Below are 17,480 nucleotides of genomic sequence, written 5' to 3'. Positions count from 1 at the left end.
AAGGGTTACATGTACACAATGTCAAAAGCAATTTGGAATCTCTTCATCTCTTAAATAAAATTCCAGAAGTATAATTTCCATACAGGATTCACAGTGCAAACTTTTCTGCATACACACAATTTCTCTCATATTTAAACACCAAGTTAAAAAGTAATATGTGCATCTAATTTCCAAATACTGTATCTTTCTACATTTCCTTTTGTGTATGCATTTTCTGATTTTAAAGCATTCTTATGCTGTATAATATTTGTTAAATGCAGACTTTAGTGTTGCAAAATGTAATTTGTTTTAACTAAAACTATATCATCTCCCAACAGAGAATCTCAAAGCACTTTATAAACATTATTCATTAATTTAGGCTCACGCCATCCCTAGGAATTAGGCATTTGATCCTATAATGTGCTTAACTTCCTCAGAAACTATTGATCTCAATGGGAGTTGAGTGCTCAGCACCTTACAGGATGAGGCCCTAAGTAAGCATTTTTCCCATTTTACAAATAGAAAAAGGGAGTCACAGTGAGATTTAGTAATTTGCTTGGAGTCACAACGTCTGTGGCAGAGCCAACAATTTCAAAGGATAAGGTCCTAACTGACACTGGTGGCTGCTGACCATGAATGCAAACCCCTCTCTGTCTTCACACCATGCCGCTTCAGAGCATGTTTCCTCCTTCAGGAAGAAGCACTTTGCATTCTTGTGTTAGCATGCCTTGTATGTATTAGCAGGAGTATTGTAAGCAAGAGATGAAAAGTAATTCTTCCACCCTATTCAGCTCTGATAAGGCCTCAGCTGGAGTTCTGTGTCCAGTTCTGGGCACCACACTTCAAGAAAGATGTGGACAAATTAGACAAAGTCCAGAGGAGAGCAACAAAATTGATTAAAGATCTATAAAATATGGCTTATGAGGCAAGACTGATAAAACTGAGTTTGTTTAGTCTGGAGAACAGAAGACTGAGGGGACTATGATAATAGCCTTCAAATATGTAAAAAGTTGTTATAAAGAGGAGGGCGATAAATTGCTGTCCTTTAACCACTGAGGACAGGATAAGAAGTAATGGGCTTAAATTTTAGCAAGAGAGATTTAGGATAGACATTAGGAAAAACTTCCTAACTATGAGGGTAGTTAAGCACTGGAACAAATTGCCTAGGGAGGTTGTGGATTCTCTGTCAATGGAGGTTTTTAAGAACAGGTTGGACAAACACCTATCAGGGATGGTCTAGATATTACTTAATCCTGCCTCAGTGCAGGGGACTGGACTATATGACCTATCGAGGTCCCTTCCAGTCTTGCATTCTAAGATTCTTCAGCTTAACTGCTGCTAGACAGGCTTTCTCTTGAGCTGGCTGGCTCTATGCTAACTGAAAATGCTCTAGACTAGAGAGCCAAGGCTGCAATTAGATAGCCCAGTGGGCTACTACCAGTGATAGTATATTTTTCACTTGCTTTGAGCATTAAACAGTCATGAAGGGCCATAGTCCTATTATGTTGGTTATGATGATGGTATTGTTCAGGATCTTTAAGGGTTCTTTAGTGAATGAGAAAAACTGGGTCAGCTTGAAATGGCATAAGTGGAGGATCCCAATTGGCCGTAGTCACCTCAAATTTATACATAAAGCATAATCTGTTCTGCTATTCAAGGTCTCCTTAGGGCTAACACTGACTTTCAGAGGAACAGTGAAGATCACTGAGTGATAAGCCAGCATCCTTGAGATTGCACATGAGATAAAACACACAAAAACTTAGTTTAGTGACAGCTAAGATTGCATCAGGGCACATCCCACCAACACAAAACCTGAAAAAAAGTAGAGGAGGAGATTTTAAGAGTCCTTAATACATGTATATATTTGATAAGGACATTCCCTCCACAGCAGCCACCTTTCCTGAAGAGACTGGTATTTCTGCCTCTGCACCATACAACTGAATATCTCCATCCTCTGTGTCCATGTTCTCTCTCTGGACTAAGAGAAGGAAGATCTCTAAAAGACCCAGAGTTCCTCAGTTTTGGAGCTGGGAAAATAACAACTCTTTGGTCAGGGAATATACATAGTAAGTGGAAATTTGAGGAGTGGCAGCAGAAATAGCAGTGAGAGCAAGGTAGGGAAATTTATTGGAGAGAGGAAGCCCAAAAGGCTCTGTTTTGGATCTAATGAAAATCTGGTTAAGCCAGATAAACAGAAACTACTCCTTTTATCCTACTCTGAGGGGGGTCAGGGATGTCACAGATAGATGCTGAATGTACAAAGCCACAATCATTTCTGTCATGTATCAAGGACTGTGCTGGAATTGCAAGCTATGACTTTAAGAGTGTCCCTGTTCTTGCTTGCCTGCTAATGAGCTCTGTAGGGAAGCATGTATCAGCGGAGACAGACTGACTAGAATAAGGTGGGGGTGAGTTGTGCCTCTCTCTTTTAGAGAGCTGCCTGCTTTGTCTCTCTCTCTCTCTCTCTCTTTTCGGGTTCTTGTGAGTTATCGTTCTAAATTTAAGAATAAGAAATAAAGTGGTGTTATGTTGCAACATTTGGGCAAGAGTATTTACATTTTTATCCAACTTCTTTGTGGGTTTGCCGGAAACATAAGTTCCAATGACTTGATGGTTACCTGTTCTGTTAATTTCCTCTGACGTACCTGGTACTGGCCACTGTCAGAAGACAGGACCCTGGGCTAGATGGACTTCTGGTCTGACCAAGTGTGATAAATGAAAGGGGTGGGGAGCTCCCTTTTATGGACACCCAGCCAGCCAGCAGCTATAAAATCTCTCTTAGTAGCTGTTCTCTAATTGCTTTACCTGAGCACTCCAATGATTGGGACCTAGTGTTGCAGCAGTTGCTCTTTGCCTACAGGGCTGTACCACATCCCAGTTTGGGGTTTTCACCCTTTGAACTCGTTTATGGCCATGAAGTTAAGGGGCCATTACAGTTGGTGAAGCAGAAATGGGAGGGGGTTACATCGTCTCCAGGAACTTACATTTTGGACTTTGTAACCAACCTGCAAAACACCCTCAAAGACTTTCTAGATCTTGCTCGAGAAAACCTACAGGATGCTAAACAAGAGCAAAAGGCCTGGTATGATGAACATGCCAGAGAGCATTCCTTCAGAGTCGGTGACTAAGTCATGGTCCTGAAAGTGCTCCTGGCCAATAAGATGGAAGCATCGTGGGAGGGGCCATTTATGGTCTAAGAATGCCTGGGAGCTGTTAATTACCTCATAGCATTCACAGACCCTATCCTAAAACCTAAAGCATACCATGTTAATTCTCTAAAGCCCTTTTATTCCCAAGAAATCAAGGTTCTCCAGTTTACAGCCCAGGAGAGAGACGATGCTGACTGGCCTGAAGGAGTCTACTATGAAGGGAAAAGCAATGGTGGCATAGAAGAGGTGAGCCTTTCCATAACCCTTGGGAATAAGGAGTGACAGCAAATCCAGGAGCCAGCTTTGCGCCAATATTTTCAGCCACCCCAGGATGGACGGAGTGGGCGTACCACTCCATTGACACAGATGATGCTCGCCCAGTTAGAGACCAACCCTATTGGTTGGCTCCTCAAGCCAAAACTGCAATAGAAAGGGAGACCAAGGACATGTTACAGATGGGTGTAATCCGCCCCTCTGAGAGTGCATGGGCCTCTCCAGTGGTTCTGGTTCCCAAACCAGATGGGGAAATCCGCTTTTGCGTGGACTACCATAAGCTATACGCTGTTACTCGCCCAGAGAACTATCCAATGCCATGCACAGATGAGCTACTGGAGAAACTGGGATGTGCCCAATTCATCTCCACCATAGACTTACCTAGGGGGTACTGGCAAGTGCCACTAGATGACCCAGCCAAGGAAAGGTCAGCCTTCATCACCCATGTAGGGCTGCATGAATTTTACGTGCTCCCTTTCGGACTGAGAAATGCACCCGCCACCTTCCAGAGACTGGTGGGTAACCTTCTGGTTGGATTTGGGGAATTTGCAGTCGCCTACCTTAATGATGTGGCCATATTCTCAGATTCATGGGCAGAACACCTGGAACACCCCCAAGCTGTCTTCCAGCGCATAAGGGAGGCAGGATTAACCATTAAGGCCAAAAAAATGTCAAATAGGACTAAACAGGGTAACATACCTTGGACACCAGGTGGGTCAAGGAACTATCAACCCCCTACAGGCTAAAGTAAATGATATCCAAAATTGCCCTGTCCCTAAGTCAAAGAAGCAGGTCCAATCCTTCTCGTATTACAGACGATCTGTACCACACTACAGCCAAATTGCCACCCCACTGACTGACCTAACCAGAAAAAAATAGCCAAATGCAGTTCAGTGGACTGAGGAGTGTCAGAAAGCCTTTAACCAGCTTATGGCGGCCCTTAAGTCTGACCCAGTGATAAGGGCCCCGAACTTTGACCAACCTTTCTTCATAACCACAGATGCATCCAAGTGTGGTGTGGGAGCAGTTTTAATGCAGGAAGGACCAAATCAACAATTCCATCCTGTTGTGTTTTTCAACAAAAAACTTTCTGAGAGGGAAAGTCACTGGTCAGTCTTAGAAAAAGAATGTTACTCCATTGTGTATGCTCTTGAGAAGCTACGCCCATACATTTGGGAATGGTGTTTCCACCTAAAGGCTGACCATGCTGAACTGGAGTGGCTTCACACAGTCAAAGAGACTAACAAAAAACTTCTTCGGTGAAGTTTAGCTCTTCAAGACTTTGATTTTGAAATAACACACATTTCAGGAACCTCTAACAAAGTGGCTGATGCACTCTCCCAGGAAGGTTTCCCAGACTCAGCCAGGTTAAAATGTCCCTGTCTTCTAAGTCATTGAGTCCTTAAAATGTAGAAAATACTATACAGTCTTCATGTAATAAGTAGTAAAATTAGAGGTGCATGTATCTTATTAACTCTGTTTTCCTAAACCTCCAGGAAGAAATCCCAGCCTGTGTGGACCTGACCTGAACCAGACTGGCCAACATAGTCTGTGATTTGGGGGGCGTATGATAAATGAAAGGGGAAGTAGCTCCCTTTTCTGGACACCCAGCCAGCCAATAGCTATAAAATCCCTCTTAGTAGCTGTTCAGTAATTGCTCTATCTGTAAAGGGTTAAAAAGTCTCAATGCTATGCATAGGTAGAAGGAAGTAAGTGGGCACCTGGCCAAAAGAGCCAAGACTCCCCTTTTGTCTGTCTGTTCTCTCGGGGAGAGGCTGGACAGGATAGCAGTTATGCTGTTAGAAGCTTGGGTCAGGTATGAAAAAATCATCAGTATCATACCGATAAACTACTCATTTAAAACCCCAGATATGTAACTAGATCAGGAAATTTCTAGGAAGATGCAATTAGGCTTATCCCTTTTATTTCGTTATGGCTTGTGGATTCCTCTGTGCTAACACTAGGTGCTATTTTTTGTTTGTAATCTTTAAGACCTCAAGAAAGCTATTCTTGGTACTTAATCCTTGTAGTTGCTCTTTTAAAATCTAGCAATAGCCTGAGTTCCCAGATGTAGCTTCTTTCTTTCTTTTTTTATTAATAAAATTTACCTTTTTTAAGAACATAATTGGATTTTTGTGTCTTAAGAGGTTGTTTAATTAGCTGGTGGCAACAGCTGATTTCCTTTTTTTCCCTCTCTTTTTCTTTCTTAGCTCTTCCCGGGGGGTGGGATGTGTGTGTGAAAGGGCTTGAGGGTACCCCACAGGAAGGAATTCCCAAGTGCGCCTTCCTGGGCTCTCAAAGGGGTTTTGCACTTGGGTGGTGGCAGCATCTACCAATCCAAGGTCAGAGAAAAGCTGTAACCTTGGGTGTTTAATAGAAGCCTGGAATGGCCAGTATTAATTTTTAGAATCCTTGCGGGCTCCCACCTTCTGCACTCGAAGTGCCAGAGTGGGGAATTAGCCTTGACACCAAGTAGAGCCATTCTTATGTTCTTCTAACTCTTGAGTAGACCCAGAGCCAGAATCCTGTTGTTGCTATCTAGGAGACCCTTCTGACTTCCCCAGAGAGGATCAGGCTGAAAGGGCTAAATCATGGGCCCCTATTCAGAAACCCCTCCAGAAGCAAAGCGGAGTCCTTGTGTAAACAAAGGGGATTAGTGCAGGTGGTGCAGGAGGAGTTGGCAAGAGGCCTGAACTCTGCTCTCACCATTAGGGCAATTTCAGGGCCTCTTGTTATGCTTTAGAGAATGTCTCTGAGTTCAAATTATAAAATGAGTGAACAATTTTCAAACAGGAGATTAGCATCCACTGTCTAAAGATGCCTTTCATTAGCAAGACAAAAGGAAGGCAGGAGAGGGGTGAAGAAAAATGGGCAGATCCTGGTTCCTGAAAGAAACCAAACTCTGAGCCTCTTACTAGGTACCTTCTTAGTTCAATTAGCATATAGGAGCAGCTACCAGGGCCTGGAAATGCTCCAGAGAAGTGGCAGATATAGTATACAGGCTTTATAAGGAGAGTGATAAATGCTGCAAAGATAAAATGCCAGGAGGGGATATCCATCCATGCCTATAGTGGAAGGCAGGAATATGGTGGAGGGAACTAGAGGGAGGCAGTCAGGAGAAAGAAAACTTTATCTGAGAGAGAGCTCAGAAGGAGGATATGGTTTGAACAGGAAGATGAATGTTTCTCTGGAAGGTGAGGGCTCAATGGAGAAGTGTGGAGAGTCTGTCTCAGGGACTGGTGGGGCTGGGGTCTGATATTTCGAGTGGGATCTGACCGCTGAGTCATATTCATCAACCACAGAATGTAACAAATTTCAGGAATAGACCTTGAGTATCTCAAGAGTCCACAGTGAAAAATTAGTAAAGAATCTAAAAGTATGTGTTTGCTAAGGATTCCCGCATAACCTAAATTTAGAGTTTAATTTGTGCTGGGGCTTGCTGAGGCTCCACTCTTGTACTTCTTTTCATGCTATGATGCAGTATAAGCACCTCTTTTGTCAGTGGCATGCAAGACGTAACCTTGCACATGAGGGGTGTGCAAGGTCACGCTGTGTGGAGGACACCCTTGTTATTTCTTGAGCCCTAGCACCTCTTTCTTTACAAATCAAACACTGCCTATGTTCCGACTCACACACATACCTTTCAGTCTCCTACCATTTTGATAATCATGAAAATTACATAAGTTGGATATTACTCAGTATGAAATGTAAAATAACCTATGAAGTGCAGTTGTGAATTGTCATCAGTAATCGTTACATTTAAAAATATTTTAAAATGTAAAATATTAATTCTACTAAGAAAAGAATGTACCACAGCAGAGAAATTTTTGATAAATACATAATACAACAAAAAAATTGCAGCTACCAATAATTTTGTGGTGCAATGAACTTTTTCTGTCTCTTTAAACATAGATCTTACCTCAAAGTTGTATTGTTTCAGATAATAAAGATCTTCTTTATGAAACTCACATATGTCTTTTTTAGTTTCATGCTTTCCCTCCCATACCAGTGTGAATATTTTATATTCACCATTTACAGACTGCTCCTTACACTTAATGTGGACAGCATTATTGGAAATCAGTTTTACTTCGGTAATATTCACTTTTTCTGGTGCTGTTTATAGAAGAAATGATACCATGTTATATTTTAATATTTTGGAACCAAACATTTTAACCGTTATAGTTTCACCCATATTTTTCACTAATCACTACCTCTCTGTACCATTAATACATTTGTTATAGTTCACCACCTAGAAGAACTCCACTCCTGATTCAGAAAAGTCAATAATGCTTTAAGTTAAGCATGTTCTTAAGTCCTTTGCTGAACTGGTACCTCCATAAGTTGGAGTGAGACTGTGATATAAGAACATAAGAACGGCCATACTGGGTCAGACCAAAGGTCCATCAAGCCCAGTATCCTGTCCTCTGACAGTGGCCAATGGTAGGTGCCCCAAAGGGAAGGAACAGACAGGTTATCAAGTGATCCATGCCCTGTCACCCAATCCCAGCTTCTGGCAAACAGAGACTAGGGACACCATTCCTGTCCATCCTGGCTAATAGCCATTGATGGATCTATCTTCCATGAACCTATCTGGTTCCCTTTTGAACCCCGTTATAGTATTGGCCTTCACAACACCCTCTGGCAAGGAATTCCAGAGGTTGGCAGTGCGTTGCGTGAAAAAATACTTTCTTGTGTTTGTTTTAAACCTGCTACCTATTAATTTCATTTGGTGGCCCCTTGTTCTTGTATTATGAGAAGGAGTAAATAACACTTCCTTATTTATTTTCTCTATACCACTCATGACTTTATAGACCTCAATCATATCCCCCCCTTAGTTGCCTCTTTTCCAAGCGGAAAAGTCCCAGTCCTATTAATCTCTCCTTACACGGAAGCTGTTCTGTACCCCTAATAATTTTTGTTGCCCTTTTCTGAACCTTTTCCAATTCCAATATATCTTTTTTGAGATAGGGCAACCACATCTGCACACAGTATTCAAGGTATGGGCATACCATGGATTTATACAGAGGCAGTATGATATTTTCTGTCTTATTATCTATCCCTTTCTTGATGATTCCCAACATTCTGTTTGCTTTTTTGACTTCCGGTGCACATTGAGTGGATGATTTCAGAGAACTATCCACAATGACTCCAAGATCTCTTTCTTGAGTGGTAACAGTTAATTTAGACCCCATCATTGTATATGTATAGTTAGGATTATGTTTTCCAATGTGCATTACTTTGCATTTATCAACATTAAATTTCATCTGCTATTTTGTTGCCCAGTCTCCCAGTTTTGTGAGATCCTTTTGTAGCTCTTTGCAGTCTCCCTGGGACTTAACTATCTTGAGTAGTTTTGTATCATCTGCAAATTTTGCCACCTCACTGTTTACCCCTTTTTCCAGATCATTTATGAATATGTTAAATAGGACTGGGCCCAGTACAGATCTCTGGGGGACACCAATATTTACGTCTCTCCATTCTGAAAACTGACCATTTATTCCTACCCTTTGTTTCCTATCTTTTAACCAGTTACTGATCCATGAGAGAACCTTCCCTCTTATCCCATGACTGCTTATTTTGCTTAAGAGCTTTTGGTGAGGGACCTTGTCAAAGGCTTTCTGAAAATCTAAATACACTATATCCATTGGATCTCCTTTGTCTGCATGCTTGTTGACCCCCTCAAAGAATTTCAGAAGATTGCTGAGGCATGATTTCCCTTTACAAAAACAATGTTGACTATTTCCCAACAAATTATGTTCATCTACGTGCCTGACAATTTTGTTCTTTACGATAGTTTCAACCAATTTGCCTAGTACTGAAGTGAGGCTTACTGGCCTGTAGTTGCCAGGGTCACCTCTGGAGCCCTTTTTAAAAATTGGTGTCCATTAGCTGTCCTCCAGTCATTTGGTACAGAAGCTGATTTAAATGATAGGTTACAGATGACATTTAGTAGTCCTGCAAGTTCACATTTGAGTTCCTTCAGAACTCTTGGTGAATACCATCGGGTCCTGGAGGCTTTTATCACTGTTTAGTTTATCAATTTGTTCCCAAACCTCCTCCAATGACACCTCAATTTGGGACAGTTCCTCAGATCCGTCACCCAGAAAGAATGGCTAAGGTTTGGGAATCTCCCTCACATCCTCAACAGTGAAGTCCATTGCAAAGAATTCATTTAGTTCCTCCGCAATGGCCTTATCATCTTTGAGTGCTCCTTTATCATCTCGATCGTCCAGTGGCCCCACTGGTTGTTTAGCAGGCTTTCTGCTTCTGATGTATTTAAAAAAAATTGCTATTCCCTTCGGAGTCTTTGGCTAGCTGTTCTTCAAATTCTTTTTTTGTCTTTCTAATTATATTTTTACACTTCATTTGCCAGAATTTATGCTTTTTTTCTATTTTCCTCATTAGGATTTATCTTCCACTTTTTAAAGGATGCCTTTTTGCCTCTCACTGCTTCTTTTACTTTGTTGTTTACCACAGTGGCACTTTTTTGGTTCTCTTACTATGTTTTTTTTTAAATTGGGGTATACATTTAAGTTGAGCCTCTATTGTGGTGTCTTTAAAAAGTTTCCATGCAGCTTGCAGGGATTTTACTGTTGGTACTGTACCTTTTAATTTCTGTTTCACTGACCTCCTCATTTTTGTGTATTCCTCTTTCTGAAACTAAATGCTACAGTGTTGGGCCGCTGTTCAGTTTTCCCCGCCACAGGGATGTTAAATTTTATGTGATAGGAGACTGTGTGATAGGAGAACTCTGCCTGTGATCCTTCATATAAAGATAAATGGCACAGTAATGCATCATTTCCTCCTCCTATGATTCTCCATTTGGGATACTGTTATAAGCAAGAGCTTGTTTCGCAAAGACATTCTCCATGTGCGTGCAAGTGAGTCTGATAACGCCCATTTATAAAAAAATACTTAAACTCCCAGTAAATATTCTGTGATAAAGTGATTTAGAACAGTGGTTCGCAACCTTTCTAGACTACTGTACCCTTTCAGAAGACTGATTTGTCTTGTGTACCCCCACATTTCACCTCACTTGAAAACTGCTTGCTTACAAATTCAGAAATAAAAATACAGAAGTGTCACAGCACATTATTACTGAAAAATTGCTTACTTTCTCATCTTTACCATATAATTATAAAATAAATTGATTGGACTATAAATATTGTACTTACATTTCAGTGTAAAGGATACAGAGCAGCATAAACAAGTCATTGTCTGTATGAAATTTTAGTTTGTACTGGTTTCACTAGTCCTTTTTATGTAGCCTGTTGTAAAACTAGGCAAATATCTAGATGAGTTGACGATACCCCCTGGAAGACCCTCAGGGATACTCGTATGCCTGGTTGAGAACCACTGATTTAGAAAAACATGGCAGGAAGTCGTGTCTGTTTGCTTTACCCTACTTTTTATTTTTTTCATAAAAGTGCATTTAGGGGTTTTTATTTTTTAAATTTTATTTATGTATTTATTTATTTATGCTAATGAAAGGTTGCAGAAATCTTCATTCACTATGAATGAAATTCTGGGCTGTGAATGCTCTGTGAGGAGGGCTGCCTAATTGACAGCACAGACAAGCCAGAAGACTGAAAACGCTAGGGGACCTCCCAGCACTGCACACACCTTGCCACCATATGGGGCTTGGCATCCAGCGCCTAGTGGGGGAGGGGACTGAAACCAAGACCGAGTGCCTAGGTCCGGGTCCCGCTGCCCTCACAGGGCAGGGAACCAACTCTGATTGACCCCCAGAGCAGTAGCCAGATGCTTGTGCTATGTGTGTGAGGAGAGCCTCCAGCAGTTTTGAACTGACATCAGAGAGGCTGGGTAGAGAGAACGGGAAAGCTAGCCCAAGAGACACCTCCAGCCACACACCAATGCCACGCCAGGATCTGAGTTGAATTATCTATAGTTTAGGTTGTTCCTTCTCCAGATCAGACTTGGATGGTGGATGCATCTAACTTGCCAGTTAGACCAATCCCGCCATAATCCACCCCAAAAAAAATTTAAATTCAAAGGGAGAGTTCTTACTACTCGCTAGCTCTTCCATAAGAGATTTCAACAAAGATAAAACCAATGGGAATTGAGAATCATTAAAAGGACGGTCATGATCCACCAAGTCTGATGATATAGGTTTGTAGTTATTGCTCCTGCTGTTCATAAGTCTGTAAGATCCTTATCCATAAAGTGCTTAGTCAGTAAAGATATTTCCTGGGTATCCTCCCCACAGACTTCAAAAGCGTCAGGAGAATCAGAACTGGTGTTGAGTAGGGGAGTTTGCTTCTTGGAGAAGAAATCAGTTAATTTAGACTGCAGTGGAGGAGGATACATCTGGAGAGCTAGGGGTTGCACATAATCTTCAAGGCAAAGACTGTCCAATTTCTTTCCTTCCCAATTTCTACTAGGGAGAGCCTTTACCACAATAATTCACATAGTTTTGTCCTGGAATATGTCCAGGTATAAAAATAAGATTAATTTATATGGAGATTTTTAAGTTTTTGAAAACTTATTTGATTTTTTTCTTTTTACATGAAACATGGTTAGCTAAGTCTGGCATCAGTCTTTCCTGGTTTTGAACCCTATCTCCACAGATGAGGTCAATTGTCAAAAAGGGGTTATGTATTAGGAGGACTTGTCATCATGGTTTCCTTACACCTGAAAGCCCAGATTTTACCTTTAGAATCAAAGGTTATGTCTACACTGCAATTAAAAACCCTCTGCTGGCCTGTGCCAACTGACTTGGGTTCATGGGGCTCGGGCTGCCGGGTTGTTTAATTGCCGTGTAGACATTTGGGCTCAGGTTGCAGCTGAGACATTTGCAAACCTAAATGTCAATTAAACAGCTCTTTAGCCCAAGCCCCTTGAGCTTGAGTCATCTAACATGGGCCAGTTGAGGGGTTTTAATTGCAGTGTAGACATACCCAAAGTGTCAGGGCATTCATTCAGGCTATATTTTTAATAATTTCTCCTGACCTCCAAATTTTAATAGTCAATGTTTTTCTTGCCCAATATCTTCCCATTTTATTCTGAGTCATTGTGGGAATGCCTGGATGAGCAAATTGATATGGTAGGTCTTCCATTACAAATGGCTCATATAATAATTTTAGGAGATTTTAATGCTCAAATAGGTCCTCCAACAAACTCAGTATCAGGGGAAGAAAACATTGAGGATATTTTTGAACCCCTCAAAACTCTAGAGGTTCTAGAGGTGGTTAGGTCTGGACAAAATTAAAGGTTTTATTAGATAAATCAAATCCAATACCTGTACAAGGACAAAGTATAGGGGATAGAGAAGAACATTTTACCTATATTTCGTCTTCTGGTGGTGGTTTCATCTCCTGGTGGCATATATTATCCCTATAATTAATTGGTCCTTCCACTGGGATTTCTTTATATTTTCTTGCCCAGACAGCAACCACCAACCTCTTTGTCTATAATTATGAATGATGTGCCCTTTTCGAGAGAGTTATAATTCTGATGGTCAGAATACCTTAACCCCTTCGGAATAACATGGTTGTAAAAGACTAAAAAGGACCCCAGCCATTTGTAATAAATTATCAAGAAGATGGAGGTCTCTGATGTTAGAGACATAATTATTAAGTAACATGATTCATCTCAAATGTGTGAATCATACGAGTTGCTGGTAAAGTCCTTGCAACCACTTTCTCTAAATAAATTGGTTTTAATTATCCCAAAAATGCTTTAAAAGATAAGCTCACTTGGTTTTATGTGGTCTGTGTGAAGCAAACTTCTGCTTTAGCACATATAGCTAATAGGATAAGATGCAATCCCTCTCCCAACTTACTTCAAAATCTAGGAGCTGCCAGAAGGGGACATAAACTTTACTATATCATAAAAACAATAATATTTAAGATCCTTGTGGAAAGATTATAAAGTAGCAGCTAAAGCTAAAAATTCTTCCATTTTTTGAAGAAGTCTTGGGCTTTGGTAGATATATTCCAGTTGAGGAACCACATATTAATGGTGAAGACTAGAGAGCACATTTTGGCCCGGTCTTTAATGATTCCCTCCAACCAGTTTTTTTAAATCTAATTCTACCATAGTTGATGCAATAAGGAATAATCTCTTTGATATACCACTCTGGCATTCAGTAACAGACAGTGAAGTCCAGTCATTTGTTTTAGCCCAATCTCAGAAAAAAGCTCCTGGGGAAGATTTTCTCCCTGCTTAAATTTTGTAGGAAAATGGTGATTGCTGGTCCCCAGTCTTGGCTAAATTTTTTCCTGTCATTAATTATATTGAATGGGTTCCCTCCGGCTGGAAGTCCAGTATCATAGTTCCTATTTTTAAAAAAGGGGATGGAAAGAATCCTGCTTCATATAGACCTATTAGTCCGGTAGATGTGGCAGGGAAAATTTATTCCAGATTTTTACTAGCTAAACTTGAAATATGAGTTTTAAAGGCTAATTTATAACACAAAGAGCAGTCCAGCTTTAGGGCAGGTAGAGCCACAACTAATAATTGTTTTATTTTATATAATTTATAAATATATTGTGGTTAAGGGTACTAGATTATATGCAGCCTTCATAGATCTAAAGATGGCATTTGATTCTATTAACCAAGACAAACTTTGGGCAAAATTTAGAAGGATGGGTATTGATCTACGACTTTTGTATATTTTGGAGGCTCTACACCAGGGCAATATGGCTAGGGTAAGAACTAAAGGCAATGGAGAATGTACTAACATTTTCCTTGTTTCTAGGGGAGTACACCAAGGATATCTTCTAGCATCTCTTCTTTTTAATTTGTATGTAAATTGTATAAAGTAACAAGTTAGAAATAGTGAAACAAAAGTGAAATATATTTTTCTTCTCATACATTAGTTCTTTGAATTTTCAGTAAAAGTAAGTAAATACATAAACTTACGTGCTGGTTTTGTCCACAATTCTGTAGTTACAGCATCCCCATAAAATCTGTTTGATGAATATTTGCTTACTGTGTATGCCTCTATTGACACCTTATATGGTTTGTAAGGATTTAAGTTAGAGCAGGAAAAAATGGTCCCATTGATAAACGCGTTGACTGTAAAATAAATAAATAAATCGAAAGCTTAAGTTAAGACTTCATAATAGTAATATAGGAATTGCTATACTGGATCAGGCCACAGATCCATCTTCATTCATTTTCCTATTGTCTAGCAAAGGTCAATACTAGATTAGTTGTCATCCTTTGCTCTGAAACATTGGTCTACATGCCTTATATATGTTTTTAGTCTATGTAATATAACTATGAATGTTATTCAAAGTTTGCACCCAAATTTGGCCAAGTCATAAACTTCTGAAAATCTCAGTTTGTACATGCTCGGGACAGCTTTGTTAGAATCTGGCAGCTACATTTGCTTAAGATTTCATTTGTACTGAGCATGATACAGCCTCTCACAGCTCCTACATGTAGACCATACTCTGCATGTGCCATCCCCAGAGAGTGATTGACCATGCTCCAGCCCAGGGCTTCAATGGTTAAACAATTGCGGCTCCTGGCTGCTGAGCACAGTAACTGAGGGCAGGGAGGCTGTCTGTCCTGTTGTCCTAATGCTCCCCCTGCTGGGTCCAGGCACAGTGGAGGAAATGAGGAAGCTACCTGACTCCAGTACAGAAGGATGAGGAGAAGGGAGAGAGGGGGAATTTATGCATGGCACCAGAGACAGAGGCAGGAGCTCCAGAGAGAGATGGGATAGGAGACTGGGGGATGGGTTAAGGAGCAGGAACCAGAAAGGGGTAGGGTGACCGGATGTCCCGATTTTATAGGGACAGTCCCAATATTCAGGGCTTTGTCTTATATAGGTGCCAATTATGCCCCACTCCACACACACACTTCTGTCATGATTTTTCACACTTGCTAATTGGTCACCCTAGAAAGGGGAAAAAGGAGGACAAAAGTGAGGGGGGAGGAACAAAAGATGGGAGAGGGGCAGGAGCTGTGGAGTAGGGAACAGGAGCAGGGAAGGTGGGAGAACATGGGCAGGAGCAGAAAGGGCGGGGAGCAAGAGCTGGGGAGGGCAGTGGCAAGGGGTCAGTACTGGTGGGGAGAATGGGGAAAGAGTTGGGCAGGGACAGACAAGCAGAAGCCAGGGGGGTATCAGTAAGGAGGACTCATGGGCAGGAGCTGGGGTGGAGGGATAAGAGCAGAAGGGGACAGGGGCAGAAGATTCTGTAACCACTTGTGCACTTTCCCCTCCAGAACCTGGAATTGAACCCATTATTACAAAGTCTTAACGTTTCTCTTCTGTCTAGCAAATAGTTGTAAAACACACTGTCTCCATCGCTCTCTAGGAGTTGGTCCATATTTAAGATAGCAGCTTTCTAGTGCTACTAGTTACTCAGTCAGCTCAAGTGGTAGACAACTGTACTATAGATCTAAATAACCCAAACCTATTTATGACTAGGGCTGTTTGAAAATTTTCCTTCAATATTGTTTTTTGAAGAATAGTTGGGTTTTTGACTAAACATTTTTTGCAAAAAGTGTCTGGTTTTCCATGGAAAATTTCAATATTTTATCAAAATGTCAAAAATTGAAATATTTCAGACAAAAAAAAGTTGTGATTAAAAATGGCACCACAATGTCTTATGGGGTCTGTAGTTCAGGTTCCTTATGCTCTCAATCTGCTCTATAGGCTGGGCTCCCTCTTTGGACTACATCTTCCATGATACACCACTTTCTCCCTTCTTAGTGAGGGAAGCAAGTGCATCATAGGAGCATAAGACTCCCAAACTACATCTCGTGTGAAGCAAGCAGCACATTTTCAATAGAAATTAAAGTTTTTGGCCAAAACATTTGTGATTTCAGCCAAAATATTTTTCCAAAAATTCAGAGACTTCGGAAAAAAAATTCCAGACTGTTCTGCTTATGACCAATTTGGTGACTCATTGTGGTTCCACATGATGAAATTTTTATTGTTTTAATTTTTAAGTTTTCAGTGATGGCACCACAGAAAAGCCGATGAGGAAACAAATAATTCTTCATTCAGTGCAAGGTGTGAACGATGTGTAGAAAATATGGCAGGGTGCCACACACTGAATGATGAGGATAAAAAGAAACATTGAGCACTATTCGCTGAATATCATCCACCCTGCACACTGAATGAAGAAGGGTCTTGTGGGAAAATAGCATGTGATTATGTAACTAAAGACTAACATAATGCATACACACTGGGCCTGAATTAAAGTTGAACAGGCAGCCATACTTTTGGCATTTCCTAACTTTTGAATGCTTGACTTTGCCACCTTAACATTTTTTTATTGTAGCTTTTTTGGATGTAATCTATGAAACATTTAATCCTTTTTTGAATCCTGCTTAGCCTAAGGACTCAGTATTTTATGACAAAAACTCCATATCTTAATACTTAATTTATTTGAATTTATAAGTAAATTATCAAAGTGCATTGTGCAAAATATATAAAAACAAAAACTGGAAAAAACCCTCTCTTTGTAGTGGTTTTAAATTACTTACCTTTCAACTTTGCTTTGTATTTTGAGAGGGTGAACAAGAGTGCCTGATTTATCTTCTTTTTCCTATCCATTTTTATATACCTCTATTATATCCTTTCTTACTGTCTCCTCTTTTTGTTCTAACACTTTCATTCTTTCTTCATGGTGAAATCTTTCCATGCTTCTGTTTTCATTACTCATCTAGGAAGCCCTTCTATTTCTTATTTGAGACAGGGTGATCAGAACTGAACAATATTCCAGGTGAGCATGCACTATTGGTTTGTATAATGGCATTATGGTCAGCTGGGACCCTGGAAGACCTAGGAGCAGCTCTGACTCTGAAGTAGCCCACCTGGAGCTACAGACCCTGGAAGCCTGGGCTGTGAAGGAGCCACGAGCCTGGTAGCTTGGGAGCCAGAATTCATGACCTGGAAAATGGTAAGATTCCAAATTCAGCTTTTCAAGAACTGAGAGCAGAAATGGGCAGGGGAGAGAAGAAGTGGGCGAGGGAGGCAAGCTGGGCCAGATAGACTGTGTGCAGCCCTCAGAAATCTGCCCCAATGACACAGATTTGAAAGGTGTGTGTGTGTGTATATGCATGCATATCCAAAATGATCCATCCTATCCTTTTGCC

At 40.7% G+C, this 17,480-nt stretch overlaps 1 protein-coding gene across 1 annotated transcript in view; it reads right to left on the bottom strand.

Annotated features, from left to right (window-relative positions):
• The window catches only part of PTPRC (protein tyrosine phosphatase receptor type C), a 137,561-nt gene that overhangs the window by 29,115 nt on the left and 90,966 nt on the right, over window positions 1-17,480 (bottom strand). The window contains exons 13-14 of the mRNA XM_074961190.1: window positions 14,286-14,441; window positions 7,321-7,514 (exon numbers count right to left, since the gene is read on the bottom strand). Of these exons, the coding sequence (XP_074817291.1) occupies window positions 7,321-7,514; window positions 14,286-14,441 (350 nt within the window). The remainder of the gene's footprint in view (window positions 1-7,320; window positions 7,515-14,285; window positions 14,442-17,480) is intronic.

Source organism: Natator depressus, chromosome 8 (assembly GCF_965152275.1).
Source record: "Natator depressus isolate rNatDep1 chromosome 8, rNatDep2.hap1, whole genome shotgun sequence".
Taxonomy (NCBI): Eukaryota; Metazoa; Chordata; order Testudines; family Cheloniidae; genus Natator; species Natator depressus.
This window is presented reverse-complemented; position numbering and strand designations above follow the sequence as displayed.